Source organism: Salmo salar, chromosome ssa01 (assembly GCF_905237065.1).
Source record: "Salmo salar chromosome ssa01, Ssal_v3.1, whole genome shotgun sequence".
Classification (NCBI taxonomy): domain Eukaryota; kingdom Metazoa; phylum Chordata; class Actinopteri; order Salmoniformes; family Salmonidae; genus Salmo; species Salmo salar.
The window spans coordinates 52,542,890-52,558,066 of NC_059442.1; the positions used below are offsets into that span (position 1 = coordinate 52,542,890).

General features: G+C 40.7%; 1 protein-coding gene across 3 annotated transcripts in view; it reads right to left on the reverse strand.

Moving 5' to 3' along the window:
- Positions 1–5,509: 5,509 nt before the first annotated feature.
- The window catches only part of LOC106604820 (regulator of microtubule dynamics protein 2), a 94,167-nt gene continuing 84,499 nt past the window's right edge, over positions 5,510–15,177 (reverse strand). For all 3 annotated transcript variants that reach the window (XM_014199876.2, XM_014199869.2, XM_045719478.1), the window contains 4 exons: positions 13,089–13,187; positions 7,400–7,453; positions 6,952–7,032; positions 5,510–6,829 (listed from right to left, as the gene is read on the reverse strand). In XM_014199876.2, coding sequence (XP_014055351.2) covers positions 6,773–6,829; positions 6,952–7,032; positions 7,400–7,453; positions 13,089–13,187 — 291 coding nt within the window. In that variant the 3' untranslated portion in view covers positions 5,510–6,772. The remainder of the gene's footprint in view (positions 6,830–6,951; positions 7,033–7,399; positions 7,454–13,088; positions 13,188–15,177) is intronic.

The window sequence follows — 15,177 nt, forward strand, 5'->3', positions numbered from 1 at the left end:
GAATTCAAATGAGCAGCCCTTTCCTAAATTAGATATGCATTATGCACTAAAGTTTAACAGCAAACTCAGCTTATTATACCTGCTACTGCTATTGATATGCATATAGTGTAAAACATTTGAAGTTGAATCAACTTTAAAAAAATCAAAGCAACCAGCTGCAACACAATTATAATATGATATTTAACAAAAAACACATTTTGGTAGTAATAACTTTTGTAGCAATATTAACAAAAATATGTGATTTGGTCCAATGAACAAAATCGATTATCATCAACCAAGGAGAGTTCAATTTCTTTCCTCAACTGTGCCATAACTACACTGATTGGATGGACCAAGTAAGTGGTCAGACTTATACCTGAGTAACTAATTACCAATGTAACCATCTTGTACTTACTAGTACTTACTAACAGGCTAACAGCCTGACTAACCGGTGTCTGTATGTAGCCTCGCTACTTTTATAGCCTCGCTACTGTATATAGCCTGTCTTTTCACTGTTGTTTTATTTCTTTACCTACCTATTGTTCACCTAATACCTTTTTCCCACTATTGGTTAGAGCCTGTAAGTAAGCATATCACTGTAAGGTCTACACCTGTTGTATTCGGCGCATGTGACAAATAAACTTTGATTTGAAGTACTAGTAGTTACATGTAGTTATGCAGTACTACGTTACCCTGTTTCCTTTTGAAAAACAGAATTAGCAATAGTAAGTAGGCTACTTGCATACCTGTACTTACATACATATTTAAACTTATTTCCATCACAGCTACACTGGAATAAGGCCATAATAGTTATGTGCTTAACTTATATTTTGTTCCAGATCCATACTCTGTTCCAATAGGCAAGGCAAGGGAGAACTGTAACAGAAACCTGTAAATTATACAGAAATGTGTTGTATTATCAACAGTACATTTTTACTGCAGCATACTGTATATTATGGTGCATTGTGGGAAAATGTTGTGGGCAGGGAAATAATTGCTGTATTTTGAATGGTACAGTAATTCGACCCCCCAAAATACAGTACTGTGCCGTATCTTTGGAATGCCAAAAACCTTTTCACCACTAGTGGGCTCCCAAGTGGCGCAGCGGTCTAAGGCACTGCATCTCAGTGCTAGAGGCGTCACTACAGACCCTGGTTTGATTCCAGGCTGTATCACAACCAGTGATTGGGAGTCCCATAGGGCGGGGCACAATTGGCCCAGCGTCCTTAGGGTTTGGCCGGGGTAGGCCGTCATTGTAAATAAGAACTTGTTCTTAACTGACTTTCTGAGTAAAATAAAGGATAAATAAAAAATAGTGGGTGCATGGTATTGTTGTTTCTTGGGTATTAACATATTGAGGCGTGCCTTGTAAGATGCTATATTTCTTGTACCTGTGAGTGAGAATGCTGTACCAACTTAACTTGCGATTTCATACTTTTAAATAACAGGTTGAATTGTTTCAGAAAATAAAGGTTGTTCTATTTTCTGAAATAGCAGAGTTCTAAATACAGTGTCTGATACGTTGCATGACTTTTTAATTTCAGCAAGCAAAGGTACTGTATTATGGGCACATAGCCATGTAATGTTGGAACAAAGGGGAAGTGTTTAGGTGAGTCTTTTCTCTGTGTTACGTTTTATAATCGCCCGGAAGATCCTGTACTTGATGAGTGAGAGGCTTGCAGCCAGACAGCCAGCTTGGAGTGCGTGACAAATCCAGATAAAGCCAGATGGTTGCTGATACGCCACTTCTCATGCTCTCCCCTTCACTGAATAGAAAAGGAGGAGTCAAAGAAAAATATTATAGATTTTTTTGGAAAGACTTTTCAAAACAAACAAACAAACAAGCCATATTCCAAGATAAAGCAGAACTATGAATTCATGGTTCAAAGCTCTTATCAGTCCTCATCCTGTAAACATGACCCAGTTGGAATATGACTATGAATGGTCGTGGACATGTTGAATGCACTGTAAACATCATAGTGCAGGCAGACAACATTTGGCATTGAATGTTAACCCTGACAATGTCAGCCTCAGGGTTATTACTACAGCACAATACAGCCTCTGCTAAGCCTCTCCTACTACTGCACACATTATTACCCACACAAGCCAGGAGAGAGTAATGAGTGTCCGTCCTTGCATCTGCAAAGGAAAGAAGAAGCCTTATAACTCTGAAAATCCAGGCCACTGCCTGAAATGATCACAAACATCTGTGAGGAGGGTGGGAGTCATACACACCTAGAGAGCAGGCGGGTTGGGTGTGTGGGGGATGGGGCACCGTATAGATGTTTGGTGGAATAGAAAAGAGTCCTTCAACATGGTAAGTCCACTTCCCCACTACCCACCTCCACTGCAGTAGAACAAGACTGACCATACTTACAGTTTCCAGCCACACCTTGATCTTGAATGGGCTAATAACATAATAGGCCTATCTCCTAACCAGTCATATCCTAACCAGTCACCTTCAGTTAAAATGGCATTGTGATCATGGGTGACAGTGATTCATATTTGGGGCATTTTATGTCTAAAATGCAAAATAAAATACCACAATTAAAAACAAAAACTACAGTAATCCTGATATGATTTATGAGTAGTGGTATTTTTACTTAAGTAGTTTTTTTGGAGTATATGTACTTTACTATTTGTATTTTTGACAACTTTTACTTCACTACATTCCTAAAGAAAATGATATACTTTTTACTCTATATATTTTCCCTGCCCAAAAGTACTAGTTACATTTTGAATGCTTAGCAAGACAGGAAAATGGTCCAAATCACACACTTATCAAGAAACCTTCCCTGGTCATCCCTACTGTTTCTGATCTGGCGGACTCACTAAAATGCTTTGTTTGTAAATTATGTTTGAGTGTTGAAGCGTGCCCCTGGCTATCCGTAAATAAATAAAAACAAGAAAAAAGTGCCAACTGTTTTTCTTAATTTAAGGACTTAAATATGATTTATACTTTTACTTTTGATACTTAAGTATATTTTAGCAAATAATTGTACTTTTGATATGTAAGTATATTTAAAACCAAATACTTTTAGTTACTAGGATTTTACTGGGTACTTTTACTTGAGTCATTTTCTATTAAGGTATCTTTACTTTTACTAAAGTATGACAATGGTGCACTTTTTCCACCACTGCTTATTAGAAAAAGGCAGAATGATTGTCTCCCTGCTATGCGGTAAGGAAGATGACCTAATTATTGATAGCGTTGACAGTTATGACAGTTATGACAGTTTGGTTTTGTGACTCATTACATCACAATTTCCTAGTAGCCAAAAAGACTGACAGTCAAGTCCGTAATGGCCCAATATTTTTTTCATGACAGTTCGTCACAAGTAGAATATAGTTGTCAACCTCCCACAGATCAGCAATGTGCACATTAGCAGAAGTATGCCAGTAAACCATACTTTCAACTACCGTAAAGAACATTTCCAGTTAGGATATTATCATAATTTGGTGCTACATTACATTACTACCGAGTGTTTTTTCAGATGTTAATAACCCTTAAAGCGCAACTGAAGGCAATAAACAACGTCCCTGATATTAATCTGCCAATGTGGCATCGATATTAGCCAGAAACATTTATTCTAATGTCAAAATTGACTAGAAAGTTTTCATAGGATAATTTTGGTCATAAAGTCAGTCTCGTCCAAAACAGAGTTTCGAAAGTGAGTTTGACATGACTTACTTGAGGGTTGGGTTTTGATTTCGATAACTTGCCCACTATGGGATACACAGCTGGGGTGATTGGTGGGCGGCAGGTAGCCTAGCGGTTAGGGCGTTAGGCGAGTAAACGAAAAGTTGCTGGTTCGAATACCTGAGCCATTAAGGTGAAAAATCTGTCGGAGGCACTTAACCCTACTTTGCTCCAGGGGCGCTGTACTGCTACGGCTGACCTTGCAAAACAACACATTTCACTGCACCTATCCGGTGTATGTGCCAATAAAAAAGATGTTGATTTTTTAAAATTGCGTTCTATGCAGAACACAGACAGTGAGACCGACCTGCCCAGCAGCGTAGCGTACTTTGTTTACTTAAGACAATAAGTCGCAATATTTTTTTTACTTGAGAAATACTGCACCAAACAGCTTAGCTATATGTAAAATGTATTGTATAGCCCTCATATTTAGCCTCACATGTAAGTGTTTTACCATTTTACTAATGAAAAACAATTTGACATGAAAAGTTGCTTTCATGACTTTAATTGACTAATGTTAATTTAAAAAATGAGGTCCACTAAACAAAATCCTGATATTCATATAAACGCATTTTGTGCTGTAAGGACAGGAAATGTTGGCTCAACTAGTCAGTGACAACTGTGTTGAATGTAGAGCTTGTGACTGCCACTATGAGTTTATTACAGACACTATGTCCTTGGCTAAAATGTGTGAAATAAACTAATATCCACAAAACAGTCATACCACTTCCAACCCATGTCTGATCTGGCTGTAAGGGACAATCACAATGCAATAATTCTGTATCATCTTCTATGTAGAGTTCTAACGAGACCCCAGATTGGGACAAACATCAGTTTTCTTCCCGAATTCAAATGGAATTCACCCCAACCGTGGTATGCAGTCACTGATGTTTGTCCCAAGGCTCTCAGGGAAAGGGTGAGTGCACCAAAGGAAGGTCAGTCACTCTCCCCCCAAACCAGTCAGGTTCCAGGCCATTTGGCACCTCCTCATCTGAGCCGTGAGCTCTGTAATTTCTCCCTGTTCTAGGTGTCACCTGAACATTTCGTAACCCACAACAGTCTCCAGTCTGCTATTCCATCTGCAGTCTCATCTTCAAGACAAGCATGCAGACATCATGGTCAGAGATAGCGTTATAGCCACTTCTCTGACCCACATCTGGTTACAGCCACAGAATGCAACACCGCGATTAAATGCATGAACATCAACTTTTCAGTCCAATATGAAAATTAGGAAGCATTTGGTCAGAAGTTGCAACAGGATATACTTTCACTGACGTGGAATACTGTAGTTCCTTGCTGTGTTGAGGCAAATCCCGTTAATTTGGTTCAAATCAGCAGGCTAAACCATCTTCCTCAGGATTTATTTTGAGTTATTATAATAGTGAATAGTGTTCCTTCGGGAGGTAGCTATTTAGAGTGAGTCTGTGCCATGGCAATACCCTAAAACATGACCAGACTAGAGGGAAGTAGGCCTGAATATGATCCAGTGACAAATTCCAAATGGCTCTGGCACAAACTGTACAGTCTGCACAAAAAGGGGAAGGGGAGGGGGCCTTACAAAAAAACACTACCTATGATAGTCAGGTCAGAACTTGCTTAAATACCTTGCTTTTCCATTGCATTTGGACTGAGAGAAGGGTAAATATTTGGTTGATAATTTCATTAAAATATAATTAAAATATCCTATATAAATATAAAGTGTGCATTAATTGCAGCAACATCATCTCTCACACAAGCATGCACATAAACAGTAGGCACATACTCAGAACTTGGGGTACATATCAAGATTGCACATATTTATTGACTAATGACAGACTCAAATACCATTGATCAGTGGTGTCTATATAATGTTTTATTATTTTATTTACAAGATCATTTACTTCACTGCAATGTGCACCACCCTAGATAAAACTAAAGCATACATTCATATCGCTGGAATATAGAAAAACCTGTTAGGCAAAAACAAAAACAAGTACCATTCTTGTAGTTCACCTGTTGGATAAAGTACGCACCAGTTAATGGTTTCCAGAAGACTAAATTATACCCAAGAGAACATAAAGAACCACAGATTCTTAAAGCCCATGCTTTCCCCCCAGTAATCCCAAAAAGAAACCATACAAATGAAAAATACTAAAAGTATTCAAATCCACCTCACCATTTGCTTTACTTAACCCCCCAAAAAATGAATAAAACGACATTCAAAATTCAGTAAAACCTATCGACTACGATATAAAATCTCTGACGTGCACATTGCCCATGGACTATTAGGCTACAGGATCTAATCTCAAATCACATTCTATGCTAAAAAATGTCCTCTAGCTAGCTGGAATGTGATGAGCAGCACCCCGACCAAGTGTGAACGTGAGGACCCAAGGAGCCGTCTAGGGGTCACGTTTCCTTCCCTATCAACTCCTTCATCTTAAAACGATGTGACCATGATCTCTGTCCATGCACAGGCAGTGACAGGAACACAAGACCTGGTAACCTACAGTAGCCACTCAATGCAGGCCAAATAATACCGAGCTTGAGTCTGCAATGGCACCCCGTTCCTTATTTAGTGCACTACATCTGACCAGAGCTTCTATTCCCTCTTTAGTGACCTAGGGCTTTGGTCAAATGTAGTGTACCTTATAAGGAATAGGGTGCAGTATAGTTACATTACAATCAGGGGGTAAAAGGGACAAATGGTCACTCGGTAATCACAGTGCGACAGAGAGCTGTGTTTGGGTTGCACCTTTGTTTAAAACGGTTTTGTTATTGCCACTTGAAAGCACTGCTAGAGACAAAACAAAAACAGGACATGGCGGGAGGGAACAACAAGTTCTGTGGATCACTTTCACAAAACCAGAAAGGTCTTTATTGTTGAGGAATTTGTGTCAGAATCTCCTTAAAACACACTTGTGTGTGTGCAGTTCTAAGGCTAGGCCAGGGTTCCAGTCATCTCCAATCCCAGAGAGCACTAGCACGAGGAAGATACTGTCCCAACAGTAATCAAGGAAGACATGGATTGGCTATCCCTTCATAGTGTGTTTTCCAGTGAGGAGGATCCTGGGTTCCTCCCTAGCAAGGGGATGGAGCCATTCCACAATGTCCTCAATTAACACCTAGAGCAGAGAAAAGGGTGTCCAGCTCCTTCTGTGCCTCCTCATCCTTGGGGGTGGGGGGGGGGAGTAAGAGAAATTCATGTATTTTTTTAACCACAATTACTAATGTGAGAAAACTAAGACTTCAGAGCACAAGCATAAGCCAGTGACACTACAGTCAGTACCCACCTCTTTGGAAATGGTTTCCATTGAAGTAGCAGCATCACACATCTTCCTGGCCTGACTTTTTTGCCCCAGGTCTCTGTAGCACTGACCAATCAAAATCACATTCCTCATCATAAACAACATCATCACTGGTGCACATAAATAATAAATAGTCATTTGATTACGGGGTATAGATTATTATAAAGTGCTTGGTTCGAGCCCTGAATGCTGATTGGCTGACAGCCGTGGTATATCAGACCGTATACCCACGTGTATGACAAAACATTTATTTGTACTGCTCTAATTACGTTGGTAACCAGTTTATAATAGCAATAAGGCATCTCGGGGGTTTGTTGCGTCGTCCCTAAGAACATCCCTTAGCTGTGGTATATTGGCCATATACACCACCTCGGGCCTTATTGCTTAAAATATAAGATGCACACATAACAAGAACATTGGCAGCCCAACTTACCTTGGCTAAAAACACATAGTTTAATTTGGAGTACTTGGGACTGATCTCCTCCACCTGTGAAAGAATGAAAATATAAGAAAAACACGAGAACACTGCACATGCTTAGAATCAACTCTTTCTCGAGTTAAGCTTCCTGAGGATGGGACAAAATGGATTCTCCTTGTCCAGAATCTCTGTAATGTGTCAGCACTAAAGGGATCCATCCCTGATTCCAGAATGAAGCGGAGGTGATTTGGAATCAAACTCTCATGAAAAGGTAGCCCAGTCTGAGACTTGGAGGCACAAACGTCATCCCTCGGACGCGACGATGACGAAGTTAAGTGTTACCATGAAGCTAGAAAACACGGTTGTATTCTTCCATTGGACCTGCACCAAAAACACACCAACGACAAAAACACTGACTCACAGTTTATGTTCTAAATGCATCAAATCAGTCCAGGACAGATATGACGTTGGTACAAGATTTGGGCAAATGAGTGTAACTGAACATAGAACTTGCTCAGCACACGCAATCATATATAGTGTCATGACGTTGGCCTGTGGGTAAGGTTTATGACCCCCCCCATAAATACCTTTCCCCCTTCCCCTCTCTTACTGACCCTACTGAAGGACTGCTGTCCTGTTAAATATAGAGAGTCTGGGAACATCAAACAAATGGAGAAAGGTACCACATATTTTGTTAATAAAACCAGTTGGAAATATGCTTGGGAACGTAATGAGTATGTATGTCAGTTCGGTTGTCATCTGAGACATTATGACTGATGACAGGACAACATAAACTGTATCTGAGAAAGTATACACCCTCTAGTTATCAGAGTCACATGGAATTGTTATGCAATTGAAATGTTTGATATTGAAAATGTTTGTTAGGAGATGAAATGTAATTTTAGCTTCCGAATGAGAGATTTGGGTTTTCATAAGGAAAGTGCCCGGCTCGATCAGTAACCCAACCCTGTGAAGAGACAGAGGTTATAAACGATGAAACACCTCCCTCCCCCTCCCCACTATATAATCCTTTGACGAAAAGATAACCAGGTAGTTCCAGTACGGGAGGGCTGCAGCCTCCACGTTAGAAGGAGACACACATATCAAGGACAGAACTATGCCAACCTCGGCGTGAGCTTTGATGGCGAATGGTATGAACTTTGAGCTTATTCACTACAGAAGTGATACTTCCTAGCCGTTGAGTTAGCAGCTGCCGCTGTCGACGTGGGCTAGGAAAGGACGGACGACGGATCCAGTCTAACAGACGGACGAAGATACCACCACGTATCCAATTTACCACCAGAGACATTGTTCCGAGTACAGGAAGATCTGTTGGCCAACCCGGCCAGCATCTACGACCAATCTACCGAAGCGCAGCGCAGCTCAGAGTAAATATTTATTGCATTTTCCTTTTCCAAATGGGCGGTAATTTAGAATGCATAAGATAATGTATTTACAATAGCATAGCTGCTGTTTCTTTGTTCCTAAATCTTCCCGCTCTTTCATTCAAGCCCAACCCCCTTTCCTTTGTGTAACCAGCCATGATACAGGTTCCGTCCACCAGGACGTTTTCTGTATGACGTCATTGTATTCTGTGTATTTGTAATTCTGTGTGATTAGTTAGGTATTTAGTAAATAAATAATTAGACCCAATTTTGTATTGCTGATTCAACTTGTTAGCCAGGGTTCGTGAAGATAGCCAAGAATTTACAACTTTCATTATGAGACTGAAAATAAGGTGAGGATTGAGATGACGGCTATCGATGTAAAATATTACTAAGTATTTTAAGAGTTTATTCGGAAGATAACAGCTCTATAAACGTTCTTCCGTGGTGCCCCGACTTTCTAGTTAATTACATTTACATGATTAGCTTAATCAGGTAATATTAATTACAGAGAAATCATTTTATAAATTAGCCTGTCATATCACTTAATCCGGCATAGCCAAAGACACGACATTAGACACAAATGAATATGTCTATGTACTGTATATTTCACTTGACTCAACCTTTTATTCTGACCCTATATAGCCTTAGCTTTAATCATACAGTGAAAAGAGCACTACGACAACACACGGGTACTAGGTAGTGGGTAGCCACTGTTTGTGCACTTGGCTGTTGCGGCATGTTGCATAACTCAGCAGGATGTGTTTATTGAAGCTAGACAGCCTCTACCAGAGTCCTTGTGGCCAGGAGCAACAAGTTACAACAGAGACCACTTAAATCAAATTGATGGGTGAGATACACAAGACAGGAGGAAGAGGCATGCAGCAGGCCAGGAGCAATCTTTGGCCAGGAGCGATTTCATTTCGCTTTATATAAACATGTGAAAAGTGTGAACGCAGATTACGCCTCTTTAAATACTTGGGGTTTGGTCTTTAAATCTGGGTGCAGAAGCGACCGCTGGGCAAATTCTGATTCAACACAAAACAAATAGGCTGCTGTGTGCTACATGTTTTAACGGTTTGGAGAGAGAGCATGAAAGACATTAGAGCCTATGGCTTTGCAAGATCAGTTAAAGCAAGAACTTAGAAAGACTGCATGATTATAACAGGCTAAAGTACACAATGCAGAACTATAAAAGTAACAGAAACAGGGTACCCCGTCCACATTCAGAACCAGTTGTTTGGGTAAATGACAAATGTACTGGTGAAGTTACATTTGCAAGGCCTGACACGCTTTACGCCATCAAACACATGCACTGTCTTACGTCATATAGCACGACGATTCCGCCTGCACTGATCGGTCTCGTATCTCGCAAAGGGTAATGGGATAGATCAAAAGAAGTCCGGCTACAATGGGCTGTCATAACATTGGAAAATACTGTATTGCATAGGTGACTTTGACAAATGAACCCAATTTCGCCGTCAAAAAGTCATAATGAATAAACTCCGCAAAATAAGAAACGTCTTCTCACTGTCAACTGCATTTATTTTCAGCAAACTTAACATGTGTAAAAATTTGTATGAACACAACAAGATTCAACAACTGAGACATGAACTGAACAAGTTCCACAGACATGTGACTAACACAAATGGAATAATGTGTCCCTGAACAAAGGGGGGGTCAAAATAAGTAACAGTCAGTATCTGCATTAAGTACTGCAGTGCATCTCCTCCTCATGGACTGCACCAGATTTGCCAGTTCTTGCTGTGAGATGTTACCCCACTCTTCCACCAAGGCACCTACAAGTTCCCAGACCTTTCTGGGGGGGTGGGGGGGTGGGGGGGAATGGCCCTAGCCCTCACCTTCCAATCCAACAGGTCCCAGACGTGCTCAATAGGATTGAGATCTGGGCTCTTCTCTGGCCATGGCAGAACACTGACATTCCTGTCTTGCAGGAAATCACGCACAGATCGAGCAGTATGGCTGGTGGCATTGTCATGCTGGAGGGTCATGTCAGGATGAGCCTGCAGGAAGGGTACCACATGAGGGAGGAGGATGTCTTCCCTGTAACACACAGCGTTGCAATTGCCTGCAATGACAAGCTCAGTCCGATGATGCTGTGACACACCGCCCCAGACCAGGACAGACCCTCTACCTCCAAATCGATCCCGCTCCAGGCCTCGATGTAACGCTCATTCCTTCAACGATAAATGTGAATTTGACCATCACCCATGATGAGACAAAACCGTGACTCAGTGAATAGCACTTGTCGTCAGTCCTGTCTGGTCCAGCGACGGTGGATTTGTGCCCATAGATGACGTTGTTGCCGGTGATGTCTGGTGAGGACCTGCCTTACAACAGGCCTACAAGCCCTCAGTCCAGCCTCTCTCAGCCTGTTGCAGACAGTCTGAGCACTGATGGAGGGATTGTGCATTCCTGGTGTAACTCGGGCAGTTGTTACCATCCTGTACCTGTTCCCGCAGGTGTGATGTTCAGATGTACCGATCCTGTGCAGGTGTTGTTACACGTGGTCTGCCACTGCGAGGATGATAAGCTGTGCGTCCTGTCTCCCTGTAGCACTGTCTTAGGCGTCTCACAGTACGGACATTGAAATGTATTGCCCTGGCCACATCTGCAGTTCTCATGCCTCCTTGCTCATGCCTAAGGCACATTCACGCAGATGAACAGGGACCCTGTGCATCTTTCTTTTGGTGTTTTTCAGTAGAAAGGCCTCTTTAGTGTCCTAAGTTTTCATAACTGTGACCTTAATTGCCTATCGTCTAAAAAAGCTGTTAGTGTCTTAACGACCGTTCCACAGGTGCATGTTCATTAATTGTTTATGGTTCATTGAACAAGCATGGGAAACAGTGTTTAAACCCTTGAAGATACAATGAAGATCTGTGAAGTTATTTGGACTTTTATGAATTATCTTTGAAAGACAGGGTCCTGAAAAGGGGACGTTTCTTTTTTTTGCTGAGTTGTTAAGCTAAAACAATAAATCAGTAATTGACTTTTTTTTCTTAGTCGCTCAATTTTACATCTAGCTAAGAAGTTTGGTGCTTGAAGGAGCAGTATTTCCGGAACTTGACAATGTGCACGACAACTAACTTAGTGCACACACTCAATGCTGAACACCAAATGCTTCCTCCTTAAGCTAGCTACCTAGCAAGCTACTCTAGCAATATTATTTTATCACAATGAGTGATTTGATTTATTAGGATCCCCATAAGCCGATACTAATGGCGACAGCTAATCTTACTGGGGTCCGACACATAATGAAAAAGACATTACAGACAAAAGATTGTACAATTTACATCAATTTAAAAACATGAACATGTAGTGTGTGTCCATCCATCAGTTACACATACATGTCAGTACATACACACAACAAGTAGGTCACATGGGGGAGAGGCGTTCTGCCGTGAGGCGTTGCTTTATTTGTTTTTTGAAACCAGGTTTGCTGTTCACTTGTGCTACATAAGATGGAAGGGAGTTCCATGCACTCATGGCTTTGTATAATACTGTACGTTTCCTTGAATTTGTTCTGGACCTGGGGACTATGAAAAGACTCCCGGTGTCATGTCTGGTGGGGTAAGTGTGTGTGTCAGTGCTGTGTGTAACTTGACTATGCAAACAAGTTGGAATTTCCAAAACATTAATGTTTCTTATAAAAGAAGAAGTCTTTACTCAACTCTTGGTCAAGAGAGACTGTTATGCATAGTATTAATATTAGCCCTCTGATTATAATGAAGAGCAAGACGTGCCGCTCTGTTTTTGGGCCAGCTGCAGCTTAACTTGGTCTTTCTTTGCAGCTCTTGACCCTATGGCTGGACAATAATCAGGATAAGCTCAAACTAGAGCCTGCAGGACTTGCTTTGTGGAGTGTGGTGTCAACAAAACAGAGCATCTCTTTATTACGGCCAGACCTCTCCCCATCTTTATAACCACTGAATCTATATGTTTTGACCATGACAGTTTATAATCTAAGGTAACGCCAAGTAATGTAGTCTCCTCAACTTGTTCAACAGCAACACCATTCATTAACAGATTCAGCTGAAATCTAGAACTTAGGGAATGATTTGTACCAAATACAAGATATTATGGACGAATTTTGAAGAAGCAGCTAGCTGCTGCGAGTCAGTGCAGTAGCCTCCAGTCAGCTGCTGCTGCGCTGATAGACATTAGTAGTGATCGCGGAGAAACATACAGATCTACGGACTGATTTGTGATAATGGTTTAGGGAAGAGCAATGAATACATACTGTGTCAAACACTTGTGCTTGACACTGCAATCCATGGTAGCGTGGAGAATAACAATACCTTGAGGAAGTTCTTCAGACCATCTTGGACCGTGGCACTTGGAGGCTCTCCAAACAATGTAGCAGCAACTTTCCTTTCAATCCACGACAGCTGAGCCACCTGAACAGAACCAATGTATAAAGCCGTTTCAGAACATGGCAAATCAAATAAGCATTTCAACATGGTGGGTAAAGTATCATTTAAACATGGTGGGTAAAGTAGCATTTAAACATGGTGGGTAAAGTAGCATTTAAACATGGTGGGTAAAGTAGGATTTAAACATGGTGGGTAAAGTAGCATTTAAACATGGTGGGTAAAGTAGGATTTAAACATGGTGGGTAAAGTAGGATTTAAACATGGTGGGTAAAGTAGAATTTAAACATGGTGGGTAAAGTAGCATTTAAACATGGTGGGTAAAGTAGAATTTAAACATGGTGGTTAAAGTAGCATTTAAACATGGTGGGTAAAGTAGCATTTAAACATGGTGGGTAAAGTAGAATTTAAACATGGTGGATAAAGTAGCATTTAAACATGGTGGGTAAAGTATCATTTAAACATGGTGGGTAAAGTAGCATTTAAACATGGTGGGTAAAGTAGAATTTAAACATGATGGGTAAAGTAGCATTTAAACATGGTGGGTAAAGTAGAATTTAAATCTGTGCTAGTAGTATTTACAATGCATTCGATAAGCATTCAGACACCTTGACTTTTTACACATTTTGTTACGTAACAGCCTTATTTTTAAAAGGATTAAATGACTTGTTTCCCTCATCAATCTACACACAATACCTGATAATGACAAAGCCAAAACAGAAATACCTTATTTATGTACACTACCATTCAAAAGTTTGGGGTCACTTAGAAATGTCCTTGTTTTTGAAAGAAAAGTACATTTCATGTCCATTAAAATAAGAAATTGATCAGAAATACAGTGTAGATATTGTTAATGTTGTAAATGACTGTTGTAGGTGGAAACGGCTGATTTTTAATGGAATATCTACGTACAGAGGCCCATTATCAGCAACCATCACTCTTGTGTTCTAATGGCACGTTGTGTTAGCTAATCCAAGTTTAGCATTTTAAAAGGGTAATTGATCATTAGAAAACCCTTTTGCAATTATGTTAGCACAGCTGAAAACTGTTGTGGTGATTAAGGAAGTAAAAAAACAGCCCTTCTTTAGACTAGGTCAGTATCTGGAGCATCAGCATTTGTTGGTTCGATTACAGGCTCAAAATGGCCAGAAACAAAGAACTTTCTTCTGAAACTCGTCAGTCTATTCTTGTTCTGAGAAATGAAGGCTATTCCATGCGAGAAATTGCCAAGAAACTGAAGATCTCGTACAACGCTGTGTACTACTCCCTTCACAGAACTGTGCAAATTGGCTCTAACGAGAATAGAAAGAGGAGTGGGAGGCCCCGGTGCACAACTGAGCAAGAGGACAAGTACATTAGAGTGTCTAGTTTGAGAAACAGACGCCTCACAAGTCCTCAACTGGCAGCTTCATTAAATAGTACCCGCAAAACACCAGTCTCAACATCAACATTGAAGGGGCGACTCCGGGATGCTGGCCTTCTAGGCAGAGTACCTCTGTCCAGTGTGTGTTTTTTTTTGCCCATCTTAATCTTTTATTTTTATTGGCCAGTCTGCGATATGTCTTTTTCTTTGCAACTCTGCCTAGAAGGCCAGCATCCCGGAGTCGCCTCTTCACTGTTGAAGTTGAGACTGGTGTTTTGCGGTGGGTATCAGGGGAGTAAAGGTGCATTTTTCACTATACAAAGAATCTTCCAAAATACTGCTGCCAAGGCCCTGTCACTCATGATTTGGAGACAATATAATCTACCATAAAAGCAGTTTCTAATCTTAACATACACCAACCCATCATGACAAACAGTGGGAATTAGGGATGTGCATCTTTCCCTTTCAAGACGATTCGATACATGGGCTCCGATACGATTTACTTTGAAATGACTCAGTGCGATTCAGTTTGTTTAGAGAACAAATCGATGTGATTTAATTCGATGCATTACAATTCGATGCACTAACATGTGCCGCATAAAGACATCCATTTTAAATTCTAAATCTGCTACTGATGAAGGTCATGAGCGGGGC